The following is a 13,770-nucleotide window of genomic DNA, read 5'->3' on the forward strand; positions in this document are numbered from 1 at the left end:
GTTTTTAATGAACAATTTTATTTTATTGCTTAGATGGGTGGACGAGCTCACAGCCCACCTGATGTTAAGTGATCACTGGAGCACATAGACATCTACAACGTAAATGCGCCACTCACCTTGAGATATGAGTTCTAAGGTCTTAAGTATAGTTACAACGGCTGCCCCACCCTTCAAACCGAAACGCATTACTGCTTCACGGCAGAAATAGGCAGGGCGGTGGTACCTACCCGTGCGGACTCACAAGAGGTCCTACCACCACTGTTTATTGGTAAATTGGACTCTAGCATCAATGTCGATATCCACTGCGCGGAGGGCAGGAAAGAATAGAGGATCATAGTCCTGACAAAAGTGCTCCGTAAAGGTCACAACCTTCAGCACTCAGGAACACGACGCACGGAGGGAGGTTTGATAAGTTGATGTTGTTCGGAACGGATTATGAGAATTGTACGCTGACATTGCTTTTTTTTTACCTATTCTAGTAACCGCGAAGGGTTATAGATTCACAGAACGAGTAAGTGACCTCACTGGGCTCTAACCAGAGGACGTTGCTAACACTAGTCCTAGCAACAGCAGTGCTTTGCAGAATCTGCTACCGGATCGGAAACGCAACCCACTGTGAAGATCCGGCGAGAAACTCAGTGGGCTGTGTCTGTGGGTTAATTTACTCGCCGAGCCCTTCGTCGCAAGCGACGGGTTCGACGAGGACGGTGACCGGTGTTTGAAGTACCTAAAAGAACCTAAAGATGATGTGGGGATGATGACAATACATGTTTCGGACGACTTCTTTGCGTGGCCCGGTCGCCTGGATCGAATAGGATTTTTCATATAGAGTTGAAATAGCAAAAAAATAAAATCTATGTATAATAAAGTACTCATTCTTTTGGTATTATTACACAATGTAAAAATTTAATTAATTACATTCGAATTCCCGACCCCTGAGGGACCACGCTTGATAGATATAAATTACTCAATGTTGTCATTAAAAATTAATTAGGACGTAATAAAATTCATTTAAAAATTACATATTAGTCAAATTATCAACCCCGTGGGTCAGTTGCCTACACTTGCGGGGCGTCAACTCAATACTCATCTATGTATAATTTAATAAATTATAGTTTTTTTTTTGGAACGAAGTTCCTTATGGGACGATGCGGAGGGGTACCCTAATCGGGAAAAAACGTCCGTAACGAAGATTTTTATTAGTAATGCACACAGTGTAAGACTTAATTTGTAATAAAGTACAAATTAGTAATGCACACAGTGTACGACTTAACTTTGTAATAACGTACAAAAAATAACATATTTTTTTAACATTCATTGACCACGATCTCAGAGCGTTCGTTTGCGCAATACACTAACTCTTATGCAAACAACCGTGAATGAAATGTACCACAATAAGTTCGCACGTTACCGAGTGACCGTGGGTTGTTGCGAAACCTCCAGTTTTATTTTCTTTATACCTCGAATAAAACTTAAAATTAATATTTTTATAATAAGGAACTTCGTTCCTATCCGGTGTCCCACGACACCACACATCTTTTTTTTATTTAATTCTAGTTTCGATCGATGCTGCGGGGTAGTCAATACGACCCTCAGTAATGAGGAGAACTACGCAAGGCGGAGGAGGTTTATTTTTTAATATTCTTATTTTGCAAAGTGACTCAAATGCGTTTTAAAAATACAGTAACTTGTTCTGAATTACAATAAGCGTCAATAACCTCGAGGGGTGAAAGGCAATTTCGTTTAAGCGACACTTTTGCAATTTTACCGAAGAGCCATTTAAAGTTTAAAATTTTGGAAAAAAAATATCATAACAAAAAAACACATCTTCAGCTATGCGAATGGAGTAAACTTAATTGAAAAGCAGTTTAAAAAAAAGGGTGCGTGTACTTATGTACGCGCGTAAGAAGTTATACTTTATTTTTATTAAATTTATTTCTTTTTTTTATTTAAATTTTAATCAATTTGAAAAAAAAACGATTAAACAACATCCTCCAACACGCATATTGGACATCCTTTTTCTTGACATCGTATAAATTCGGCAATTCTCGGTACGGTTCGGAAAGTTCACCTGCGGCTATATTCAGACTCGCCAAGTCGGTCGTATTGTAATGAGCGATTTAGTGGGCAACTTCATTCTGTTAATATTGTGTCACGATGCATCGTAAAATTTCACTCTCATCAATATTTCATAACGCGACTAAAGAAGTATAACCTCAATAATATCAAACTGCTGATGCGATTTGGTATTTGGTTTATTACAAAGATAAATGTCGCGTATTAAGCGAAATGTCGCTTAAACCAAATAGCCTTTCACCCCGCGATACGATGAGACGAGACAAGAAAATGACCCACCCCAATTTTTTATCCTTGTTACCTGTATTTCTACAACTCAACGCAATTAATCTCGTGCTCAATTTACTGGTGGTAGGCCCTCTTGTGAATCGGTATGAAGGGTGGGGCAGCCGTTGCAACTATACTGAGACCTTAGAACTTATATATCAAGGAGGGTGGCGTATTTACGTTGTAGATGTCTATGGGCTCCGGTAACTACTTAACACCAGGTCGGCTATGAGTTAGTCCACCCACTTAAGCAAAATTAAAAAAAAAAAAAAACTACTCGCTTATATTAGGAGGACATACCGCAGTGCTAGGCCAAAAGCGTCTTACATTTTATATTCAGTACGAAAAGATAATGATAATGAAGAAGGTAATTTTAAATTCTACAGCAGTGTAAATACGAACGTGACCTAAATAATTTTATCATTATTTATACAAACTCATAAAGGTCCGTTAATATTGATTGTTTACTAAAGTTTTACTTAATAAGGATTTAGTGTTCCAAAATAAGGGCGGTTAGTATCATTATATGTATTTTGTGTATTGCGATTCGTGTGTGTATCTTTTATTTGTTATTTATATGTATTTGGTCGTTATCGAATCACAATGTTGAATTTAAAACAAGTTAATAACATCATTATTATACATATTAAAAATTTCGACCATAAACAAAAAAACGAATAATGCAAAACTTTTTGCAGTACGATATCAAAAAGAAACCTAATTTAGATCCCATAGAGATTGAACATAATAAAATGAAACCTTTTAGCGGTCACCGTTCTCGTCGAACCCGTCGCTTGCGACGAAGGGCTCGACGAGTAAATTAACCCTCAGACACAGCCCACTGAGTTTCTCGCAAGATCTTCTCAGTGGTCCGCGTTTCCGATCCGGTGATAGATTCAACGTTAGCAACGTTAGCAACGTCGTCAGGTTTGAGCCTCGCGAGCTCTTTTTTTTTTTTTTTTCCTACCTAATCTGGTAGCCTGGAGCGGCTATTCCAGCGTAACCGTAACTAGTAGGTGAGCTCACGGGGCTCAAACCTGACGACGATGCTAACACGAATCCTAGCAAGAGTCGTGCTTCGCAGAATCTACCACCGAATCGGAATCGCGACCCACTGAGAAGATCCGGCGAGAAACACAGTGGGCCTCGCGAGCTCACCTACTAGTTAAGGTTACGCTGAAGTAGCCTCTCAAGGCTCTCAGCTTAGGTAGGAAAAAAAGGAACCTTTTAAATAACAAACAAAATTAAATTAGTCATGATTCATTCCGTAATTAAAATTTTTAATGGGCACGTAACAGTTATAACTTGTATAATGATATACAGGTTTAAACATACTTTGATGGTGCATTGATAAACCAGTGCATGACAACACAAAACATTAAAACTCACCGGTCGGTATTCATGTCTTGGGAGAGGTTGTCTTGGTAGTTGCTTAGCACCGACATCGCGTGGATGTCACCGATCTTCTCTTGAGCCGCCTTCTCCGTCTGTTGCCAAACGAAACGGCTTTCTAAATCACATTTCATTTTGTGACTGCAATACTTAGGGTTTCTATTAAAATTTAATTTAATCTTGCCGAATTATGTAAATATTTGATAAGATCACACAGTTTTATTTGCAAAACTAAACTCGATTATCATTTAGGAACGTATTTAATTATTTTTTAAAAGAACTAGTATTTATTAAAGTGCTAACGACTCGATTATTATTTAAGAACGTATTTTAAAAAAAAGTAGTAATTGTTAGTGCTAACGTAGCGAGAGCGTGACCGAAATAAATGACTAATTTCGAACACTTCAAGAAAAGTGTTGACATCGGTAATAGGGGCGACCGGCACACGAGATAAGAGAAGCAATTCTCATTTAGGATACATTTATGTAGCATACATTTCGTTTTCCTTGCGCCGAATTGTTCTTCGGCCTCCTCAATGCCACATCGTACATCAAATAACAGATAACTTCCACTAAATATCTATACATTGCCAAGAAAAAATTGCATTTAATCGAGCGGTGTACGTAACCACCGACCTTGGCTCAGCACAAGACTGAATCATTTTGTTTGATTTAACAAGATACCTGCGATCGCGCTCACCTACTGTCATCACATCTTAAATTATATAATTATTTTTTCAAGCACATCACATTAAGTCTAGGAACATTGAACTATGAACGTATTCACTATTTGACTACGTAGTGCTCAATGCCAAATATGTGCGAATGAAAGTAAACAACACACGCCCGGCGTTCGCTAATGACGGCGACACAACGGGGAATGGTATTTAAAATTATTTTTATCATTATTCGTGGATTCAAAATGACAATGACAAGTGTTCACACACGTGTTTTAATGTTTTTATTCACCTACCTACCAAAGTTATTTTAATTAATTTTGTCTAGTGTCAACGTTGAATCATAATATGTTTGGCGCATTGAACTGGTAAATAGCAATTGATGCACGGTTTGCGCTAACAAGGTTATTTCCTCATCCCCCTATACCTCAGTGGTGGGTGAGGAAAACGTGTATTTCCGTTGTAGTTAATTTTAGTTTTACTACCGCCTGTCTGATATCAATACTATTTAGGAATGCTTTGGATTTTCAAGGCGGGTTAAGTGCACCAATAGTGTGAAACTGAAGATAATATTGCGGATGTGTGATAAGAGGAAATTATAATGACGCTAATTGCGTGAAGAAGGCCGGTGGTTAGTTTTATGGTAATGTACATATATTGATATTTAATTTATTATCATATATACAATTTAATTGGTTCAAACTCATAATATGATTTACTACAAATCACAAGCACCGACAAATAACTCACTTATCATTTTTACGGAGTTGGAACGTTTGCCTACGTTTGCAGCTAGGGGCGCTGTTCCAAAACCGGATACAAATTTGAGTTAACTCTTACGCTATCGAGAACGTTAAAAAACTCGCACTAAGCATACTGGTATTTACGTTAAATGTTGTTTCCCTTAGTGCACACCGATCATACACCATAATTACCTAATTCAATTATCTTAATTAACTGAATACCTCGGAGAATTAACAAAGATACTTTTCGAATTTAATACGTTTGTAAATTCATCCACAATATGTATGCGTCAATAATCATTCTATTTGAAATTAGTATTCCCATTATGTTAAAAAAACATGCGACTTTACTGCACAATGTAATAAGAAAATGTAATCTACTGCTATGACTATTAAAAAAATATATGTTTGCTCTTTATGTATCGATATATATTATTTTGATATCGTTGCTCATTAGCGTCAATTGGTCTCTCAACCTTGAAGTCTCTGAATCTAGATCAGACACTGCTGTTAGGGCGTATTGTGAATATGAATGTTTTGGACTGGACCACCGGACTGTCCATTATTGACGCGAAGTAAACATTCAGTTGCTGTTTTAAAGATTTTTTCCCGACCTAACCGCTGATATCCCCAAGGGGCTATCCCTTTTTTTTTTTTTTTTTTTAACGCTGGGGAATCCATTTACATATACCCGGTCCGAGGGGGTAACGAACCGGGTTATGTCGGACTCGGAAGTCGGAAGAGGGGGACGAGAAGGTCCTCCACCCCCCCGAATTCCTCGCAAGAGACTACGCCTTGAAAAAGGCGCGCGAAGCACTTGCCCCGCAGAACGACTACCGACTAAACCCCATCGAGCTCCACCACACCGGCTACACCAGGGTACTCACAGTTTAGTAAGTGAGTCCACGTCAACCTGGAAGAACTTCCTAAAACTAGCCCTAGCAAGGACAGTGATTCACTGAAATCTACCAGTTTTTAGTTAGTGAAGTCAATCAATCTTTACTGGTGGTAGGACCTCTTGTGAGTCCGCACGGGTAGATACCACAACCCCGCCTATTTCTGTCGTGAAGCAGTAATGGTTTCGGTTTGAAAGGTGGAGCAGCCATTGTAACTATACTGAGACCTTAAAACTTATATCAAGTTGGGTGGCGCGTTTACGTTGTAGATGTATATGGGCTATATAGGTCCGGTAACCACTTCACACCAGGTGGGCTGTGAGCTCATCCACCCATCTAACCAATAAAAAAAATATCAAAATCAATACATTTCAAGAATGCCAAGAGTGAAATTGATTCGATTTATACTAGGTAAGTAGCTGTTCTCATTACGTCACCATTCCAAACTGCAAATATGAGTGGGAACAATCCGATAGTGTCACTTTGAAAACTTTATGTTAATTATCCTTTCATCAGTTGACGATAACGTCACTTTGAAAACTTTATGTTAATTATCCTTTCATCAGTTGACGATAACGTCACTTTGAAAACTTTATGTTAATTATCCTTTCATCAGTTGACGATAACGTCACTTTGAAAACTTTATGTTAATTATCCTTTCATCAGTTGACGATAACGTCACTTTGAAAACTTTATGTTAATTATCCTTTCATCAGTTGACGATAACGTCACTTTGAAAACTTTATGTTAATTATCCTTTCATCAGTTGACGATAACGTCACTTTGAAAACTTTATGTTAATTATCCTTTCATCAGTTGACGATAACGTCACTTTGAAAACTTTATGTTAATTATCCTTTCATCAGTTAACGATAACGTCACTTTGAAAACTTTATGTTAATTATCCTTTCATCAGTTAACGATAACGTCACTTTGAAAACTTTATGTTAATTATCCTTTCATCAGTTGACGATAACGTCACTTTGAAAACTTTATGTTAATTATCCTTTCATCAGTTGACGATAACGTCACTTTGAAAACTTTATGTTAATTATCCTTTCATCAGTTGACGATAACGTCACTTTGAAAACTTTATGTTAATTATCCTTTCATCAGTTGACGATAACGTCACTTTGAAAACTTTATGTTAATTATCCTTTCATCAGTTGACGATAACGTCACTTTGAAAACTTTATGTTAATTATCATTTGTCACATTGTCATTGGAATGTAATGGTTTTTTTTTCTACAAAACTATCATCACGCATCTCTTCTACAATTCCATTTAAATAATGTTTAGTAAACTAGTAGCCTACGATCAAAAATGAATTGATTAAGTGCCACTAATATTTTCATGCTTTATCTTATCACACATTTTTATTAAAGTAATAAATGTGATTTTATAATGAGTCTTTGTTTAATGATATAAACATTTAATTAAAATTGTGATTTGTATGAAATTTTCACAAGTGAAAAGTACATTTTAGGTAAATTGTTTTGAGGTTTTTATTATCAAAATATGTTATACCTTCACCGTGAAAGTCAATTGTGAACATTCATTACGTATGTTTTCATTTGATTTTATTAGAAAAATTGATACCTGCCTGCAGTATTCAAACACCTTCACAGTTACAATGCTTGATACAAATGTACCAGGTGTCTTTATCTTTTAGGTCATGACACATCCATGTGATGTTGACAATAATAATTAATAAAATATGTTGTAGATGTAGATAAACATAAAAATTCAAAAAGTAGACTTTTTATTGATAAAATTAGACTTACAAGGCCAAACATTAAATGTTCAAAATTTCAGTCAAACCATTTATGCAACTTTTTCTAAAAAAACACCCCATGGATTCAACAGCAAATGTGATATGTGATTTTTAAAAAAGCCACCTTTGGAGGTGAGATGGAAACAAAAATTTAGTGGACTTGGGTCTTTCAATAAGTATTTTGTATTGTTTGTAATACCTTAAAATAATACCTTTTAAAAGTCCATAAATAAATTATCATTTTCAACTTCATACTTACAAAACTATCTTAACAGAACTAAATTTAAATGCCCAGGAGAGTGAGTCTCATTATAAGTGAATTTTATAACATGCCTCATTGAAATCTTTTCTCATCTAATTTCTTAAATTTTTACAAGTTTATTCATAAAAATAAAAGAAAAAATCATATTACACACAAACTAAACAGTAGAGTGTAATGGACCTTAGGAAACTGACAAAGTTTATTGACATCTTGCTATGCGTTACAAAATTGAATTAGAGATGGTTGGGCCACATGTGCATAGACCCAACCAAAAAATGGACTACAAAGTCTAAAATAATCAACACCTCACCTTACAGCACCACAAGAATTAGGGCAGAGGACATAAACAATAAAGTAAACAGTAAAGTAACTTAAATAAAACAGCCAGTACCCTGCAGCTGAGAACAACACCAAACAGTAAATAAACAAGTGAAGTGAGAACTGTTGGAGCCAACATTGGGACAAAATGCCCGAATGTTGCATTCTAATCAAGGGAATACTGTGTGCCAAAATAATAAGGAGGCTTTAACAAATAATAATTTTAAGCAAATAGCTTTCCTATAATCATTGCACCAAATATCCTTAACTATATCTGTGAAGATGTTAATGTACAATGAAGAGATAATAAATAAAAGTCGAAACACTCACTTCGTGAAATGCATCATCTCCATCCTGGAAGAGTTGTTGGAATGCAAGGTCATTCCTCTGAGAGTCTGAGAGGAAGGATTCCGTTTCAGCAAGATCGGTCCTCTTGTGCTGCAGTTTAACACCACCGGCGTATATCGGAGTGGTTATCTTAGGCGTGAAGACATTCTCTTCTACTTTTACCAGCAGAGGCTTTGGTACGTCCTCTTCAAGCGATGGGTCTCCGTCGGACATCACAATTCACAATATTCACCGAGAACTCAGCGTCATTTCAACAAACACTAACCAGTCCGTAACTTCTCTCAGCGATTAGTCACACAATAGAAACACTAAGATTTATCTCGAAATAATTTTCTTGGATACCTATTTATGAACAACGAACAAGTGAACGTGCGGCGGTAATACGAAAAATTACTTAGAAATACCCACAAATTTAATTATATTTTTTAAACAGGCATACATTTAATGATATGAACTTTTTTTAGAAACTCAATTCAGACTTTTTTAGGTACGGTACCGTAAAATGGGGCGATTAGGGACAAATTCCAACTTTATGACCAATTTTAAGGTAGTTGTTGATGTATATAATGCTATATCAGGATCAAAATGATTGAGTCTTGGCGGCATCTTTGTTGTCTAATTTAAAATTATGCAACTAACATTCCAGTTTAAGCAAAAAATGCAAAAATAGGTGTAATCCCTATTTACCCGAAAATTGCGGTTAATTGGGACGAAATGAGAAATTTGCTAGGGTTGGCACTACTTTTATTTTTTTATATAGTTTTAATTTATTTATTTATTTAGTTGCACCAACAAAGTGATCATCAATAAAAAAATTTGAAAAACTGACAAAAGTACATGGCAGACATCACCTCAATTATAGGTGCAATCGACAGTGCATTAACAACAATATATATATATATATATATACTTATTTATACATATATAGTGGGCTTTCTTAGAAACGGTTTATATTTCTCCGTTCTTGGTAAGTACTTAGGGGCTGATTTTTCTATCTGGGTTAATAGATTTGGTGTGTCGGTTATTCCATGGATTAATCAGATGAATACCCCCACTCTGAACAAATATAAAATATTTTATTAAGTATTACTTAGACATTTTTGTCCACCTTGAGATTTCATTGATCTTGTTACATGTCTCTGCAAAATCGACTTACTTATATTAAATTGATTATCTATTTCAACTAAAGACTTATTCCCAATTTCGCTTCGAATAAACCAAATTTTTACCAACAAATTTAAAAAATATTGTTATAACTACATAGACAACCCTACAAACCTGTACCTATTTATACTTAGGTCGTTTCCATATCACGTATTCTCATCCCAATTGACCCCTTTTTCGTTGTTATTTATACCTAAGACGTCCCCAATATCCTCAAAAACAACAGATTTTTACATGTATTTTTATTTAATCAAATACATTAAAACCAATAACAACTGAGACTTACCTTTAATATATATGCTAGTTCAAACACTAAATAACGTTTATAAATCATAGTCGTCTTCTATTAATATCAAATAGCAAATAGAGAGCAAAGTTTCTAGCACTAAAATAATTACCACCACAGGAAGTTAATTTGAAACGCGATTTTTTATAAGTTAGCAGCTATTATCATGCATATTCAGAGTTGTTTTGTGAACTTTCAACATTCTACTATTAAACTACAAAAAATGGAAGATGTTGCAACGAATATAAAACATATATTGAGCGTCGAAAGATTTTCCCGGTTTTTTCCCGATTCGCCTCTCAATCCCTAATCGCCCCATTTTACCGGTACCATACCAAAAGTCAAAGACTTCTTCCCCCGCCCGCTGTCTTAGAAAACTTGTTCATAAGTGTATGACCATTGGTGCTTACACTTTCTGACCAAATCTATGGTCAGTAAATCTGCACTAAGCAAAACATCTTCTGTCATCGTCTCTGTTGGAGTTTGATTATGCAGATACGGCGTTTGGATTTCTAATTATTTTTTTGTTTTAGATATTTGAGTTTTTTTAATTTTATACCAGTGATTGGATATTTTTTTTATTGCTAGATAGGTCGACGAGCTCACAGCCCACCTGGTGTTAAGTCGTTACTGGAGCCCATAGACATCTACAACTTAAATGCGCCACACACCTTGAGATATAGTTCTAAGGTCCAGTATAGTCACAACGGCTGCCCCACCCTTCAAACCGAAACGCATTACTGCTTCACGGCAGAAATAGGCGGGGCGGTGGTACCTACCCGTGCGGACTCACAAGAGATCCTTCGACCAGTAATACTTTTTTATTTCCAGTCAACGTGATGCAGCCCGTGGCCGAGGAAGAGGTGGGCGGGGTGGCGGTCAATGTGTCCAAACGCGTGGTTGTAGTCGCCACCAAGCCCGGCCTTTGGCCTCTATATCGTAATTACCCTTATTTTTATAAATTTTTGTTTGTTTGTTTTATTGCATTGATGGGTGGACGAGGTCACGGCCCACCTGATGTTAAGTGGTTATCGAAGCCCAGATACATTTACAACTTTTTTTGTTTGTTTGTTTTATTGCATTGATGGGTAGACGAGCTCACGGCCCACCCGATGTTAAGTGGTTACCGAAGCCTAGATACATCTACAACTTTTCACACAAGCTCATTTCATATATTTATTTTAATGCTAATATGCATTTCAGACTTCAATCGATGGTTATTGAAGAGTTGCCACCCGGCCAACCACAGGAGAACCCACGGCACCCTAAGAGGGTAAGAGTGCTCTCTCCTAAGGTCGCGAAACACCCAGGGTGTGTATTCTAATACTTTTAAATATATTTAAGTTTTTTAATACTGATACTTAGAATATGGGCCTGGGAGTAGCTGGGCCAGCACCCCGGTCATGGAGCGGCCTGGCACTAGCGGTGCCAGCACCCCGGTCATGGAGCGGCCTGGCACTAGCGGGGCCAGCACCCTGGCCACCGAGCGGCCTGTGTAAGTATACATTTTTTACACATGCAAATAAACATATTTTTATACGTATTTTTTTTTAATATATAATATGTTATTAAATATTCTTTCTATTTTGTAATATCTCTTCGTCCCCTCGACCTCCTCGTCCTCTTCGCGAAGACGAAATTATGGCTCTGCTGAATTACGGTAAGTACATTATGACATCAATCTTTTTATCAATAATCGCGAAAGTAAAATACCTATTAAAATCGAAACCATAACTAATAACTTTTTTCCTTTCAGGCAGCGAAGAGGACTCTGAGGGAGAGGACGAAGATATTCTGCAGCCGCCGCTGGTTCCCAGGTCGACCAGGATGTGGCTGGACGAAGAGGATGAGGAAATTGTACCAGAAGCGGAGAGGCTTAGTATTAATTTGGAGTGGCCTCAACCTCTTCGTCCATCCACGTCTGCCCCAATGGACGCCTCACCGACGTCAACATTAGAACCTAAGGATAAATTTAAGTTCAAATGGAGAAATATGTCGATGCCTCAAATAGAACCTCATTTAAGGCGAGAACCTTTCTCCGAAATTAGTGGTCCATCGGTTTCTTTCGTGACTCCGTATAAGGCATTTATTGCCATATGGGGTCGTGAAATTAAGGAAGTGATAGTCACGGAAACCAACATTTATGCACAGCCGCTGGCAACGGTCATATTGGCGAGTGGGACGATCGGCCCTCATAGCCGGATTACTCGATGGCAAGATACGAATGTAAACGAACTTTACACGTATTTTGCCATCGTTCTGGCTATGGGCGTGGTCGCCAAAAGCCTATTGAGGACTATTGGCATACTGCGAGGGACATTTTTTATACTCCGGGCTTCTCCGCGGAGATGTCTTATGACCGTTTCCAGCTGTTGTCCAAATGCCTGCACTTTAATAACAACGAATATTGTGAAATTACAATGTTGACACGACGCCAGGCCAAGCTCTATAAAATACAGCCAATAGTAGACCATTCAAATACAAAATTTGCGGAGCTGTACAATTTGAGTCAGAATTAAGCAGTGGATGAGAGTTTGACCATGTGGAAGGGCTGGCTTGATATAAACCAGTTCATTCCTAACAAGGCAGCGACAATTGGGATCAAAACTTATGAAGTGTGTGAATCGCAGAGTCGTTACCTGTGGCAGTTTGAAGTTCACGCAGGCCATGACATCTCGGCTTCACAGGACGATCCAATTTCTGGCACAGTACCAGCTCTCGTGCTCAGACTTTTAAGTGGTCTTGAGCATAAAGGGCACACAATATGTATGGATAATTATTATAACTCTCCAGCGCTAGCCCGAGAACTTAAGACCCGCGGCTTTGACTGTGTGGGCACACTGCAGACTAACCGACAATTTGTGCCGTACGAATTGACGTCCCTTACAAAAAAGGATATGACAGTCGGTCAAGTGATGGGATGCACCTCGGGAGATGTGGATCTTTTGGTGTGGAAAGATAAAAACCGGGTGGCTTTTATTTCCACATACCATGGTCTCGCATCTGTTAGGTTTGAGGAAAGACTGAAGCTGACTGTCGCTTGCGATTATAATGTTTGTATGAGCGGAGTAGACCGCAAGGACCAGCAGCTCGCGATGTACCCCATAGAAAGAGGAAGGACAAGAGCTTGGTACCAGAAGTTGTTTAGAAGGCTCTTAAACGCTAGTGTCTTGAACTCACACATACTACACCAAGATCATTCGTTTTCACACCGTAAATTCCGGACGGTGTTGATCACTCAATTATTGACTAGACATAGAAAACATCCTCCACATAGCACACAACTCACACCAACACAAGTGCATCGCCCGGCACAGTATGACCTGATCAAGGGTGGAAAATCCGACCGCCTTAGGCGAACATGTATCGTCTGCTCCAAGCGGAGAAATTCATATTGTAGAGCCTGTAACCAGGCAATATGCACCTACTCCTGCTACGGGACACACCACGCCACACGCTGACACTTTACCGCTCATTGACACTTTTTATACACACACGCGCACGCACACATACAGGATATATAGGCACTAGTGTTAAAGATATTTCTATGGCCCTTGTAGCCAGACGA

General features: G+C 37.8%; 1 protein-coding gene and 1 long non-coding RNA gene across 2 annotated transcripts in view; one reads left to right on the forward strand and one right to left on the reverse strand.

The window, feature by feature from the left end:
* LOC114249972 (anoctamin-4) overlaps window positions 1–9,270 on the reverse strand; it is a 43,331-nt gene extending 34,061 nt beyond the window's left edge. Inside the window, 2 exon segments of the mRNA XM_028183701.2 lie at window positions 3,733–3,830; window positions 8,735–9,270. Of these exon segments, the coding sequence (XP_028039502.2) occupies window positions 3,733–3,830; window positions 8,735–8,965 (329 nt within the window). The 5' untranslated portion in view covers window positions 8,966–9,270.
* LOC149501542 (uncharacterized) lies at window positions 4,459–11,513 on the forward strand. Its single transcript, XR_016324148.1, has 3 exons — window positions 4,459–5,054; window positions 11,034–11,141; window positions 11,406–11,513. It is a non-coding gene; the product is annotated as an uncharacterized LOC149501542 (long non-coding RNA).
* Window positions 11,514–13,770: the final 2,257 nt, after the last annotated feature.

This window comes from Bombyx mandarina, chromosome 15 (genome assembly GCF_030267445.1).
Source record: "Bombyx mandarina strain Sakado chromosome 15, ASM3026744v2".
NCBI lineage: Eukaryota > Metazoa > Arthropoda > Insecta > Lepidoptera > Bombycidae > Bombyx > Bombyx mandarina.